This window comes from Schistocerca serialis, chromosome 8, assembly GCF_023864345.2.
Source record: "Schistocerca serialis cubense isolate TAMUIC-IGC-003099 chromosome 8, iqSchSeri2.2, whole genome shotgun sequence".
Lineage (NCBI taxonomy): Eukaryota > Metazoa > Arthropoda > Insecta > Orthoptera > Acrididae > Schistocerca > Schistocerca serialis.
This window is the reverse complement of record NC_064645.1, coordinates 442,195,527-442,210,712: the sequence shown is the minus strand read 5'-3', so window position 1 is coordinate 442,210,712 and position 15,186 is coordinate 442,195,527. Positions and strand designations below refer to the sequence as shown.

The window sequence follows — 15,186 nt, the reverse complement described above, 5'->3', positions numbered from 1 at the left end:
GACGTGACGTGCTCAAGATAACACTGGAATATCGCCGGGCCACTGGATATTCCGAAGGCCAACCGCTGGTATTGGTAAAGGCCAAACGGGGTGTTGACAACCGCCAGCCGTTTGGAGTCCTCATCAAGTGGTATCTGATGATAAGCCTCTGAAAGATCGATTTTCGAAAAATATTGGCCTCCCGCCACGGCAGAGAACAATTCATCAGCACGAGGCAAAGGATAGGTGTCCACCACCAATTGGGAATTAATGGTGGCCTTGAAATCGCCACAAAGACGTAATTTTCCCGAGGACTTCCTTAAAATAACGAGGGGTGAAGCCCACTCACTAGAAGAAATGCGAAGAACGACTCCTAGGGCTGTCAGCCGGTCTAGCTCTTCCTTTACCTGAGGGCGGAGAGCCAAGGGAATCTGCCTCGCGCGTAGAAAATGCGGGCGAGCCAACACCTTCAACATTAAGTGAGCTTCAAAATCTGAAACACGCCCCAGGCCCTCCTCAAAAATATCTGGAAAGTCTGAGATCAAAGATTCCAATGATTGATAGGGAACGTCTTCGGAGACCAACTGTATGGTGTCAGCGATAGAAAAACCAAAAGCTTGAAAGGCATCCAGGCCAAAAAGGTTAGCGGAGCTCGCATCACTGACAACAATAAAAGTAATAGGCCGAGTGACTGATTTGTAAGTCACGTCGGTAGTGAATTGACCCAGGAGGGGAATGAACTGTTTACCATAACCACGTAGACGCCGGTAAACTGGCGCCAACGGGGACGATCCAAGGTCGGAATAAGTTTGCGCATTCAACAAGGAAACTGCCGCGCCCGTATGTACTTGCAGTTGTAACCGGCGCGAATGAACCGACACCTCGATAAAGAGTTTGCGTGCCGATGCGTCGGGAGCCTGGCCCGATGAAACTTCCTGAATGTCAACGTCCATGTCCTCTGTACCTGCTTCCTTTGATTCTTTTGAGGCTGAGCGGCAAACTTTAGCAATGAGACCTTTTTTATTACATTTGCGGCAAACGGCCCAACGCTGGGAGCACTCTGACCGATCATGATGTATATAGCACGACGCACAGGATGGCAACAGGAGCCGGCAGCCGGAATTCTGTTTATGCGCCGTGCGGGAGCGGCCGTAATGGCTGGATTGTACCGCTCGCACGTCATCCACCCCGGACACAGTGGATGCGGCCGCGCCGCCCTGAACCGCCGTGACGTCGCACCACGCTTCCAGCTGTTGACCTGCGGCGTGAGAGACTTCATACGATTGAGCAATGGACAGGACTTCCTTGAGGGAAGGGTCTTCTAACTGCAGAGCCCGTTGCCGGACCTCCCTATCAGGGGCAAAACTTGATACAGCGAGGGAGATATCCAAGACAAGAAGAGAGCACGACATACCTCCGCATCGGCAACGTGAAACGCCTGAAAATGCTGCCGAAGGCGATGTTCATATGCATCCCAATCCTCCGCTGTCTCGTCATACGGGAGAAAGGGAGGAGGGAACGGCGCTGGAGCAGACGGCGTGAAGAGCAATGCCGGAAGCACTTGTTTCATGGTGGCCATGAGCTCCATCTGCTGCTCAACCAAAACTCGCACTAAATCCTCCATGCCGTGGAGAAGCTGCGAAACCGGAACAACGACGCAACATGTGAAAGAACGACTCAACTCGTCGCCAATTGTGTAGTAACACTGTTCACGTTTACGTCGCACTTCACTTAGCATAGACCGGGACTGTATCCTAGGCATGGCCGATGTTAACTGACTGGGCACGGCCCGTGCTGCCGGAGTTGTTGTTGTTGTTATGCCGGCAGAGGTCGCGTCCGAATTCTCGCGTGCCCTCTGGTGGACGGGACTCTACTTGTGGCAACTACCGTCCGTGACGCGCAGTGCCGATGTGCGCCTCCCGCGATCTTTCTGGTGGCTACTGCACTATGTCTGACAAAATTCCCATTGCAAACAGAGATTTGTTAAGACACTTCAGCAGTTCTGTGGTGTGCTCCTCCCAGTTGAATTTATTATCAAGCTGTAATCCCAAGCATTTAACACTGTCCACTTCTTCTATCTTCTTGTCATCACCGAGCGAGGTGGCGCAGTGGTTAGCACACTGGACTCGCATTCGGGAGGACGACGGTTCAATCCCGTCTCCGGCCATCCTGATTTAGGTTTTCCGTGATTTCCCTAAATCGCTTCAGGCAAATGCTGGGATGGTTCCTTTGAAAGGGCACGGCCGATTTCCTTCCCCATCCTTCCCTAACACGAGCTTGCGCTCCGTCTCTAATGACCTCGTTGTTGACGGGACGTTAAACACTAATATCCTCCTCCTCCTTCTTGTCATCATATGTTAGACATATACTCGTGGGGCACCCGTTACAAGTTCTGAACTGCATGTAGTGTGTTTTTTCAAAGTTTAGTGACAAAGAATTGGCTAGGAACCAGTGATTATTGTCCACAAATATTTTATTAGCTGATCTTTCTAAGACTACACTTGATTTGCTATTTATTGCAATGTTTGTATCATCGGCAAACAAAACGAACTTGGCATCTGGTAATGTTATTGATGAAAGGTCATTGATATACACAAGAAAAAATAAGGGCCCCAAAATGGAACCTTGTGGGACCCCACATGTAATTAGATCCCAGTTGGATGATGCCTGATAGCTTGATACTTGTCTCTTTCCTAATAACAGCCTTTGTTTCCTGCCAGAGATATAAGATTTGAACCATTTTGCAGCATTTCCTGTTACACTGTAATATTCTAATTTACTTAAAAGGATATTGTGATTTACACAGTCAAATACCTTTGACAGATCACAAAATATACCAGTAGCCTGCAATTTTTTGTCTAACGAATTAAACACATTTTCACTGTAAGTGTAGATAGCCTTCTCTATATCAGAACCTTTTAGAAATCCAAACTGTGACTTTGACAGTATGTTATTTGAGATAAGATGGTTATAAAGCCAGCAGTACATTACTTTTTCAAAAATTTTTGAGAATGCTGGCAACAGTGAAATTGGGTGGAAATTTGATGCTATTTCTTTATCTCCCTTCTTAAACAGTGGCTTAACTTCAGCATATTTCAGCCATTCAGGAAATATTCCACTGAGAAACGACTGGTTACACAGATAGGTTAATATGTTACTTAGCTCAGAATCACATTCTTTAATTAACTTTGTTGATATTTCATCATACCCACTAGATGTTTTTGATTTTAAAAATTTTATGGTGGACATTATTTCTGTTGGGGTAGTGAGGGTCAAATTCATATTATGGAAGTTACTTGAAATGTCTGGTCTGAGGTATTCCATAGCAGCATCTACCGAACATGACAACCCCATCTTTTCAGTAACAGTTATAAAATGTTTGTTAAAAAGTTCTGCAACACTATACACATCTGTCACCAATGTATCATTTACTCTTAATGCTATTTGTTCCTCTTCATGTCTGGTTCTACCGGTCTCCTCCTTCACTATATCCCATATTGTCTTTATTTTGTTACCTGATATGACTATCTTTTCCTTGTAATATATTTGCTTTGACATCCATATTACAGTCTTTAATATTTTGCAGTATTTCTTGTAATGTGCTATAGCATCAACATTGGAACTGTTTCGGATTGACAGATACAGTTTTCTTTTTGTTTTACAAGATACCCCTATTCCTCGAGTAATCCATGGCTTCTTTGTAGACTTTGCTCTAACGTTGGGAAGTTTTGGGAGAAAACAGTGTTCGGCTATGGTAAGCACTTTATTAGCAAAAGTGTTTTATTTTTCATTCATGCCATGAGCACTGTAAACATCAGTCCAGTGAATGTCTCTGAGGAGTGTCCTAAAATAATCAATTTTTGGCTTATTAATTACACTCTTGAGCTCAGATTTAACAGATTTTATATCCTGTTCAGTATTAACATTTAACAGAAGGAACTGCATGTTATGGTCTGAGAGGCCACTGACTATTGGTTTTGTAATATAATTTTGTTCATTGGACTTTTCTATAAAGATATTATCAATGGCTGTGTGTGAGCAAGTGGCTACCCTAGTGGGGAACTTAACAGTGGGAATTAAGTTGAATGATAGTGTTACTAACTCAAATGAGTCTCATTTACTTCCCCTATTCCCACACCACTACAGTCACCCACATGGAAAAAACTACAGCACCCATCACACCAAAGCCCAAACCTAACAAGGTCCCATGTCTGCAGTTGGTGGGCAGTCCTGTTGGGCTGCTTGGAATGAGGGCCAAATAAGGAAACTAACAGCTTGTAGTCAGTGATGAGGAGGAACCTTGCTCCATATAAGGAAATATGAAACTTATTAACTCCAAAAATAGTAGCCAGAGTCTCCTTTTCCACTTGTGAGTGATTACAGTGCACAACAGAAAGTGTCTGATGCTTAGGCAATGCGCCGTTCTGTGCCATCTGGGTTCTGATGGGCCGGGACTGCACCAATGCCATACTGGGTTTTGTCAGACACCAGGGTTACAGGTTTACCTAGCATAAAAGAAGCCAGACAGGGAGAAAAGCACAAACAGTGCTTCAGGGTCTGTAAAGCCCATTGACAATTTGCAGATTAAACAAAATTAATGCACTTCTGGTGTAGTTGGTGAAGAGGATGGCAGATGTGCATTATCAGGGAATGAACTGAGCATAATACAAAATCTTATCCAAAAAGGATTGGAGCTCCTTTAGGTTCTTGGGCACCCACAGGTTGACAATAGTTTTGATGTGATCATCTGTCAGGATGATGCCATCTTTGGTGATTACATGTCCCAGAAAATGCACCTTTGGGGAGAAAAACTGCACTTTTCCAGCTTGCAACAAAAGCCATTCTCAAGGAGGCAGTGGAAAACTGACTAGAAGTTTCATAAATGCACCTCTCTGCTATGGCCTGTTACCCAATGCCATCAAGGTATTGACACAACAGGGAATGTCCTGAATCAACTGCTCCAAATACCGTTTATAAATTCCCAGTGCAGACGAGATTCGTAAAGGCAAGCAATTGATTTGGTAAAGCCTAAAGAGAATGTTGAGGACCAAGAAAGTCCAAGAGACTGCATCTACAGCAACTACAGGTAGACAATGTGCAAATTGAAGCATAAAAAATTCTAGCCTACAGACAACTTCACCAAATACTTCACTGTCTGTGGACATGGATACATATCAAAGGCACGTTTCACATTGACCATTGGTTTAAAATCACTGCAAAGTCATATAGTGCTGTTGGGCTTGTGCATCATCACCTAAAGGATGGCCTACGGACTCAATGGAATAGAAAACATGGTGCCTTGATCTTGCCAGTGCTGCAACTTGACTTTTGTATTAAATTAAACAGAGAACCAACTCGTGGAGATAACATATTGGACCTACTGATAACAAACAGACCCGAACTTTTCGACTCTGCATGTACAGAACAGGGAATCAGTGATCATAAGGCCGTTGCAGCATCCCTGAATATGGAAGTTAATAGGAATATAAAAAGAGGGAGGAAGGTTTATCTGTTTAGCAAGAGTAATAGAAGGCAGATTTCAGACTACCTAACAGATCAAAACGAAAATTTCTGTTCCGACACTGACAATGTTGAGTGTTTATGGAAAAAGTTCAAGGCAATCGTAAAATGCGTTTTAGACAGGTACGTGCCGAGTAAAACTGTGAGGGACGGGAAAAACCCACCGTGGTACAACAACAAAGTTAGGAAACTACTGCGAAAGCAAAGAGAGCTCCACTCCAAGTTTAAACGCAGCCAAAACCTCTCAGACAAACAGAAGCTAAACGATGTCAAAGTTAGCGTAAGGAGGGCTATGCGTGAAGCGTTCATTGAATTCGAAAGTAAAATTCTATGTACCGACTTGACAGAAAATCCTAGGAAGTTCTGGTCTTACGTTAAATCAGTAAGTGGCTCGAAACAGCATATCCAGACACTACGGGATGATGATGGCATTGAAACAGAGGATGACACGCGTAAAGCTGAAATACTAAACACCTTTTTCCAAAGCTGTTTCACAGAGGAAGACCGCACTGCAGTTCCTTCTCTAAATCCTCGCACAAACGAAAAAATGGCTGACATCGAAATAAGTGTCCAAGGAATAGAAAAGCAACTGGAATCACTCAATAGAGGAAAGTCCACTGGACCTGACGGGATACCAATTCGATTCTACACAGAGTACGCGAAAGAACTTGCCCCCCTTCTAACAGCCGTGTACCGCAAGTCTCTAGAGGAACGGAGGGTTCCAAATGATTGGAAAAGAGCACAGATAGTCCCAGTCTTCAAGAAGGGTCGTCGAGCAGATGCGCAAAACTATACACCTATATCTCTGACGTCGATCTCTTGTAGAATTTTAGAACATGTTTTTTGCTCGCGTATCATGTCATTTCTGGAAACCCAGAATCTACTATGTAGGAATCAACATGGATTCCGGAAACAGCGATCGTGTGAGACCCAACTCGCCTTATTTGTTCATGAGACCCAGAAAATATTAGATACAGGCTCCCAGGTAGATGCTATTTTTCTTGACTTCCGGAAGGCGTTCGATACAGTTCCGCACTGTCGCCTGATAAACAAAGTAAGAGCCTACGGAATATCAGACCAGCTGTGTGGCTGGATTGAAGAGTTTTTAGCAAACAGAACACAGCATGTTGTTATCAATGGAGAGACGTCTACAGACGTTAAAGTAACCTCTGGCGTGCCACAGGGGAGTGTTATGGGACCATTGCTTTTCACAATATATATAAATGACTTAGTAGATAGTGTCGGAAGTTCCATGCGGCTTTTCGCGGATGATGCTGTAGTATACAGAGAAGTTGCTGCATTAGAAAATTGTAGCGAAATACAGGAAGATCAGCAGCGGATAGGCACTTGGTGCAGGGAGTGGCAACTGAGCCTTAACATAGACAAATGTAATGTATTGCGAATACATAGAAAGAAGGATCCCTTATTGTATGATTATATGATAGCGGAACAAACACTGGTAGCAGTTACTTCTGTAAAATATCTGGGAGTATGCGTACGGAACGATTTGAAGTGGAATGATCATATAAAACTAATTGTTGGTAAGGCGGGGTACCAGGTTGAGATTCATTGGGAGAGTGCTTAGAAAATGTAGTCCATCAACAAAGGAGGTGGCTTACAAAACACTCGTTCGACCTATACTTGAGTATTGCTCATCAGTGTGGGATCCGTACCAGGTCGGGTTGACGGAGGAGATAGAGAAGATCCAAAGAAGAGCGGCGCGTTTCGTCACTGGGTTATTTGGTAACCGTGATAGCGTTACGGAGATGTTTAATAAACTCAAGTGGCAGACTCTGCAAGAGAGGCGCTCTGCATCGCGGTGTAGCTTGCTCGCCAGGTTTCGAGAGGGTGCGTTTCTGGATGAGGTATCGAATATATTGCTTCCCCCTACTTATACTTCCCGAGGAGATCACGAATGTAAAATTAGAGAGATTAGAGCGCGCACGGAGGCTTTCAGACAGTCGTTCTTCCCGCGAACCATACGCGACTGGAACAGGAAAGGGAGGTAATGACAGTGGCACGTAAAGTGCCCTCCGCCACACACCGTTGGGTGGCTTGCGGAGTATCGATGTAGATGTAGATGTAGAAGGCACTGTGGCAGGGGCTAAAATACTTCAGTACCACTGATGGTGTAAGAGAAGCATGTGCCTTGAAATTTTCAGCCCAACCCAAAGTGTTCTCAAACAGTGGGTCGTATAATTGCAGTAGGGAGTCCAAATCATGAAAATAAGTGGATTGAGACATTAAATGCACTTTGTCAACAAACTGGAAGCCAAAAAGAAGAATAGGCCCAAAAATATTTTATGCCATTCGTGAATTTATTATTAACGATGTAAGTTGCTGTTCCACATTAAAGAATTGCCCCCACAAAGGAGTGCACTGTTTACTACAAGACACAACCTGACACAGTGGCCATTGCGACTCTGGGCACCCGAGGAGCCTGTACGTATCTCAATGAATGAGCTGACCGTCACTCCCATGTTGACATGAAATTCAACCGGCCACCTCTCCACAAACAATTTCAGCAAAATAGGCTGTGATAACCCACACAGGGCAGCAGGGATGGCCTCACAGTCCAGCGAGAACTCAAGGGCATCCAGAGACTGACTCATGGCTCGCTGTCACAAACAGTTGCAAATTGGCCTATCCCGTAGCATACCCCACACATGCCTTCCAGGTACAGACCGTCCCAATGAATGTGCAGCAAATGACAGTCCTGACTAGACCACTGGCTAACCCAATTAGCAGAAGGAGAATTATACTGAGGACCCAAAGATAACTGTGGGCAGAAATTACAACACTGTGACTGATGCAAACCCACTGATCTCAGCACTGGTCAAGAGAGGCAGTGCCGCAATGTCACTGCTCTGGAATCATCACCATACAGTGACTTGGTGGATGGCAAGCCCATCTGGGATACCCTGCAAGGCACCAGGTGCTGTTAATCATATGCACCTAAGTGAGCCACCTGCCAGTTATCAGAAAGAATATCTGTTGTTGCCACCATCAACTCATGCAAGTCTGCAATCTGAGCAGTGTAGGCTAAAGAAGGGTTGGAATAGGTCGACACCCTAGTCTGAACTTTGGGATCAGGCACTAACTGGACAATTATGCCCTGAATTAGCAAGTGTACATAAGAGGTAGCTGCCACTGCTTTTGTTCCTTTTTAGGCATGACCATTCCTGTCAGCATTGCAGAAATGCTGGGTCCTTGGTAGTCGAAAATTAACACTAGGTAAAGGAAACAAAAAATAGGGGCATCACATGCGTAAGGACATCCTTCACCACCACTTTAGTATCTACATTGGTATGTCAATGTCTCTACGCTGCAAAGTCAGCGTAGGTACTTCATGGGCCGAACAGGAAACAGAACTCTGTGAGAGGAAGTAAATACATTCCAGAAGGCAAAAATACAGAGGGCATTACTGCACAAACAACATTTCATGTGTATAAATTATACATTAAGAATATGTAAAGCAATGCTTGAAAGTCGAGTACTATAAGTTAGCTCCTATATTGTGGCATTGTGTATGGGTAGCAGTTTATTGCTTTTCTTCCTTATAGAATGGCTTTTTCATTATTATTATTGACCCCATAACACATTGTTTATTCATAAGTCTGTTTTTCCATTCAATATGGCTATAATATCACACTATTTTATGCAGATCAAATATAATAAAGGATCTTGTCAAGTGTCAGTTGTATGTTGATTTATCACTTGCAAACTTTCATTCAGTTATGGATCGGTGTTGATGAACTGTTTATTTATATGTTCGAGCTTCATAACTATATGCCTCAGCAGTGCATCATGAGAACATTGGATCAACTACGAGGACTATGTGAAAATTTCTCGGCTTGCCATTGAAAGACTGTAGATTTTGGATTAAAATATGCACTTTTATTTCAACACAATACTCTTTTACGTTAATACGCTTTGTCCAATGTTTCTCCAGTGAATAAATTCTTTTCATGAAGACTATTTGATAAGGCCAACAAAATTCCTATCTTCATTAATTAACTAATTTATTCAGTTACTTGCGTTCCATAAATCCCACTATGAAAGGAAACTTTCAGGTATGTGGAATGGGTGGAGGTATACATTAAAATGGCAAAACAGCTATTATAAAATGCAAATGCATAAGTCTTGCATGTAATTTACAAATTATTATTTTCCTCTTTGTGAGGTACTTAATAAAAACAACACCTTTTTCATCACAGAAAGCACCTGCAATATCTTTTCAGCAGAAATAAACTTCGCCTTTAATGATGCAGAGCCTCCAGTTTCCATCACCTGCTATAATTATGGTTTTATTTCTGGTGTAAAGTGTTGCATAAGTCCCATGTCCACAGTAGCAGTCAGTCAGACTAAATCAGTAGCGATCTTTTTACAACAGTCTAAACATTCCTGAGAGATTCATTTTCCCATTTACTTTTGGACATTATGCAATAAATGCAGCATCCACCATACACAAAGCTCTCTCATAGATACTTCATATAATATTTACTGTACTCTTTCTTTTGATAAGCTAATGGTGACGGCTATTTCATACATCTTTAAATACTGATTTTCCAGTATCATTTTGTGAACTTTTGTGATAGCTGGATCTGTGGGCACAGTTTTGGGCTATCCTACACATTTTCAAGAGAAGTGCAGCACATCTTAATTCTGCTTGACTCCCCATTTACATTAAAACTTCCAATTGTTGCACCTTTGTGAATGAAAGTCTCTGATTTCAAACCTGTATTTATGAGTCACACAAGGTCAACGTAAGTCTCTAATATTTATGTGAAACTTACACATCTGCATGAAGGTCATGTCAGTGGTCTTCCATCACAATTAAATTTAAGGTGATAAAAGATCTGACTTCAGTTTCACTAAATATTTTTGAAATAAAGTAATTTAAATTTTACCACACACAAAAATTAGAATGGGTATCACTTATCAGTTATTATTAAGCTATAATTTGTGTGTATACTCCTACTTACTTATAAGCAATTCTCTTTTGTTATTATCAGTAGAATATGGTGTATAAGTATGAATAATGTAAAATACTTTAATTTGCAGGAAAAGAATAAAACTAATTTTTTGCCATATTCTGGTCTACAGGTATTTGTGCAACCTGAACTGACATTTGGGCTGAAGCCTCACTTTCGTGATGCATTCTGTGTGGACAGTGTGCGAGAGGAGCTGGTTGTAGGTTTCCTGCATCATTTAACAGCTACAGCCCGATCCTTTTGCAGTGACTCAGTGAAATCTGTACCTTTGCCCTCACTGCTCTTGCTACTTTCCAAGACCTGTCTTGAGCTGGAATCATCTAGTGTGCATTATTTGGTAAGTAATATGCTTCATCTTTGGAAAAATCTTCTGCTTGTTAGAGTTGATTCATGTCAGGGCTTTGTTACTTGTTGATGATTTGGAGAGACACAAAAACTGATAGTAACATGTTAAGATTGTTCTTCCCTTGATGGAAACTTTCATTTTTCATATTTATCAGGAAATATTTACTGACATTGGACAGCAGATAATAAAGCGTACATGCAATACTCACTTAATCTGTTAGCCATAAAAAAATAGAAGATACCTCATTTTGAAATATTTGTCAGGTACTTGCTATAATTTACTTGCAGTTATTTTATTTTGTGCTAAGCATATAACATCAGATGGAAGTTGCTTCTATGTTGGAGGAAAAATAAATGAAACTAATTTACTATCGTTGTGTTGAGTTTTTTATGGTGGCCATCTTTATATTAATATGAACAAGTGATAACAAGATTCACTGTTAAATGAAATGAAAGCACACCAAGTATTAGTGTTTGACAGATACTTTTCTATCTTAATGTATATCTAGACTTTCCACATCCCTGATTGTTCTCGGACAGGTGCTCATGACCTTCAGCTGATTCATGACAACTTCACTTTCAAAAGTGATAGATGTAGAATAGGATACACTCCTGACATCATATTTGTCTTTTCTGGGACCAGAGCTTTATTTGAGAAACAAACAAGGAGTAGGAGGAGATCAATTTTTAACATCCTGTCAACAACAAAGTCATTGGATATGGAGCACAAGCTTGGATTAGGGAAGGAAATTGGTCATTCCCTTTCAAAGGAACCATCCTGGAATTTGCCTGAAGCAATTTAGGGAAATCATGAACATAAATCTGGATGGCTGGATGCAGATTTGAACCATTGTCCTTCCGAATGCAAGTCCAGTGTGCGAACCACTGCACCGCCTCCCTCAATAGAAACAGGTGAATGAGTTTTCACACACAGCACAGATCCACCATGTGAGTCCAAGGATATGAACACTTCATTGACATAACCATATGACTTTCAAGGAGATAACAGACAATGAGGCTGTATGATAGAGTATGTAATAGAACTTTGTAAGACTGCCAAACCTCTACTACAGAAATATCAAGATCTCTGCCAGAACAACTCCTTCACTGAACAGAGTGTACAAGCTAGAGTTGAGCTGATGTGAACTATTGCTGAAAGCCAAAAGATAAAGTGGAGCAACATGGTTGGAAGTCATGACATGGAAGTGAACAGGAGGTGAGCCTCAGAGCTCCTCAAGAACCTCATCAGAGATCCCGCATGTTCTAAGAACAATATCCGCAAAGTAACTACAAAGACTCAAGAGCACATAGCATGGGATCTTTGGAGTGAAAGACATTTTCTCAAAAATGTGGTCACCATGGCTGAGCTGGAATTGTCCATCCATGATGTGAAGCTCAACAGAGCAGCTGGTGTTGACAAACTGAAGGTTTAAAAAACTGAAAACATATCACCAAAAACACGGAAATGACACCTGAATATGATGAACAACTTTATTGTCAAGTTGTAGATCTCAAAGATGTGGAGAGAAGGCCACAGTCCCCACACTGTTTAAACCAAGAAAGGAGTGAAATGACCCAAAAAGTTTCCATTCTGTGTCAGTGTTCTGCCATACCTTGAAGATCATGGAATGCCTGATACTTCATCGAATCACCAGCATCCTAGAAGAGAAATCTGTACACCAGCAAGCAGGTTTCTGACATTTAAAGTTATGCACTGACCAGCTGTTAAACAGGACACAACATCTTGAGGGCAGGTTTGAAAAAAAAGTTGATTACTGAAGTGGTCTTCATCTAATTGACAATACACTGATTAAACTATATGATCGGACAAGAGACCATCATCTGACATCCTTGGTTGGCACCGTTCTCCTCAGCAAGAGACTCTATGTTAGTCTCTATGGAAAGAACAGTTGGTGGAGGAATCAGAAGAATGGTTTACCATGAGGAAGGAAATATCCTGGCACCAATATTGCACAATGTGTACACAAATTACTGGGCAATACCAAATCACACTAGCCATGTCATACATAGTGTTGATACAGCAGTGGCAGTGCAAGACTCAGGCTTCTTAGGGATTGAAGAGAAATTGGCACAAACTTTGTACACACTCTGCCTCTATTATGCTAATAACCACCAGAAGCTAAGTCCCAGCAAGACAAATACCTGATTTTCTGTTTCAGTAAAAGAGAAGCATGGTGAGAATCTACTGTGATGTGTGAAGGTGAATGACTCCAGCACTGCTCACAGCCAAAATATATTGTGATCAAAAGTATCCGGACAGCTGGCTGAAAATGACTTAAAAGTATGTGGCACCCTCCACTGGTAGTGCTGGAATTCAGTATGGTGTTGGCCCACCCTTAGCCTTGATGACTGCTTCCACTCTCACAGGCATATATTTAATCAGGTGCTGGAAGGTTTCTTGAGGAATGGGAGCCCATTCTTCATGGAGTGCTGCACTGAGGAGAGGTATCGATGTTGGTCGGTGAGGCCTGGCATGAAATCAGCATTCCAAAACATCTCAAAGGTGTTCTGTAGGATTCATGTCAGGACTCTGTGCAGGCTAGTCCTTTACAGGGATGTTATTGCCATGTAACCACTCTGCCACAGGTCATGCTTTATGAAAAAGTGCTCGATCATGTTGAAACGTGCAATCGTCATCCCCGAATTGCTCTTCAACAGTGGGAAGCACGAACGTGCCTAAAACATCAATGTGGGCCTGTGCTGTGATAGTTCCATGCAAAACAACAAGGGGTGTAAGCCTCCTCCATGAAAAACACGACCCCATCATAACAAAAAAATGGTTCAAATGGCTCTGAGCACTATGGGAATTAACATCTGTGGTCATCAGTCCCCTAGAACTTAGAACTACTTAAACCTAACTAACCTAAGGACATCACACACATCCATGCCCGAGGCAGGATTCGAACCTGCGACCGTAGCGGTCACGCGGTTCCAGACTGAAGCGCCTTTAACCGCATGACCACACCGGCCGGCCCCATCATAACACCACCACCTCCAAATTTTACTTTTGGCTCTACACTCACTGGCAGATGATGTTCATTGGGAATTCGCCATACCCACACCCTGCCAACGGATCGCCACATTGTGTTCTGTGATTCAGCACTCCACACAACATTTTTCCATTGTTCAGTCATCCAATGTTTATGCTCATTACACCAAGTGAGGCGTCGTTTGGCATTTACCGCATGATGTGTGGCTTATGAGCAGCCACTCGACCATGAAATCCAAGTTTTCTCACCTCCTTCTTAACTTTCATAGTACTTGCAGTAGATCCTGTTGCAGTTTGGAATTCCTGTGTGATGGTGTGGGTAGATGTCTACTTATTATACATTACAACCCTCTTCAAGTCCCAGCGGTCTCTGTCAGTCAACAGTCGAGGTTGGCCTGTACGCTTTTGTGCTGTACGTGTCCCTCCACATTTCCACTTCACTATCACATTGGAAACAGTGGACCTAGGGATGTTTGGGAGTGTGGAAACCTTGCATACAGATGTATGACACAAGTGACACCCAATCACCTGGCCACGTTCTAAGTCCATGAGTTCCACGGAGCACCCCATTCTGCTCTCTCATGATGTCTAATGATTACTTAAGTCGCTGATAATGGAGTACCTGGCAGTAGGTGGCAGCACAATGCAATGCACCTAATATGAAAAATGTATGTCTTTGGGAGTGTCTGGATACTTTCGATCACATAGTGTATTGACACACAGCCCAGTATTGCATCCAGACATTTAAATAACATTGTATCAACACCTAAGCCAGGGTCTGTGCCATCTGCGTAGGTGAAGTAGCTCGACACCACAGTCAGTGAGTCAATGAAAACTGCAACAGAATACCCGAAACCAACACTAGTGCAGAAACTCTACCCCTCATTGGGACCATGTCCATGTGCAGCAGGACATTGCATTATAATGTAAATGGACAGATAAAAAAGATCTACTCACCAAGTGGCAGCATGGGAACACACACACTTAAAAGGATTTAACTTTACAAGCTTTTGGAGCCAGTGGCTCCTTTTTCTGGTGGAAGAATTGAAGGGGAAGGAAAAGAGATGAAGGAAAAGGACTGGAGAGGTTTTTAGGGAAAGGGGTACATTTTAGAAAAGTCATCCAGAACCCCGGATCAGGATGCTGAGAGAACGAAGATGGAAACTGACTCCCACCACCCAATACAAAGATTGCAATCTGCTTGGGAGCACCTTCAATCAAAGACATGTGATAGAACTGGAGAATGCAGACATCCTCCCAAGAATAGAATTTGTTTCTGGCAGTAAGCTGCCATACTTTGAACTCGATGTGAATGGGAGTGGTACACTTCAAGCCCAA

At 42.6% G+C, this 15,186-nt stretch overlaps 1 protein-coding gene across 1 annotated transcript in view; it reads left to right on the top strand.

The window, feature by feature from the left end:
* LOC126416121 (vacuolar protein sorting-associated protein 51 homolog) overlaps positions 1–15,186 on the top strand; it is a 121,201-nt gene that overhangs the window by 87,440 nt on the left and 18,575 nt on the right. The window contains exon 10 of the mRNA XM_050083646.1: positions 10,606–10,830. Within this exon, the coding sequence (XP_049939603.1) occupies positions 10,606–10,830 (225 nt within the window). The remainder of the gene's footprint in view (positions 1–10,605; positions 10,831–15,186) is intronic.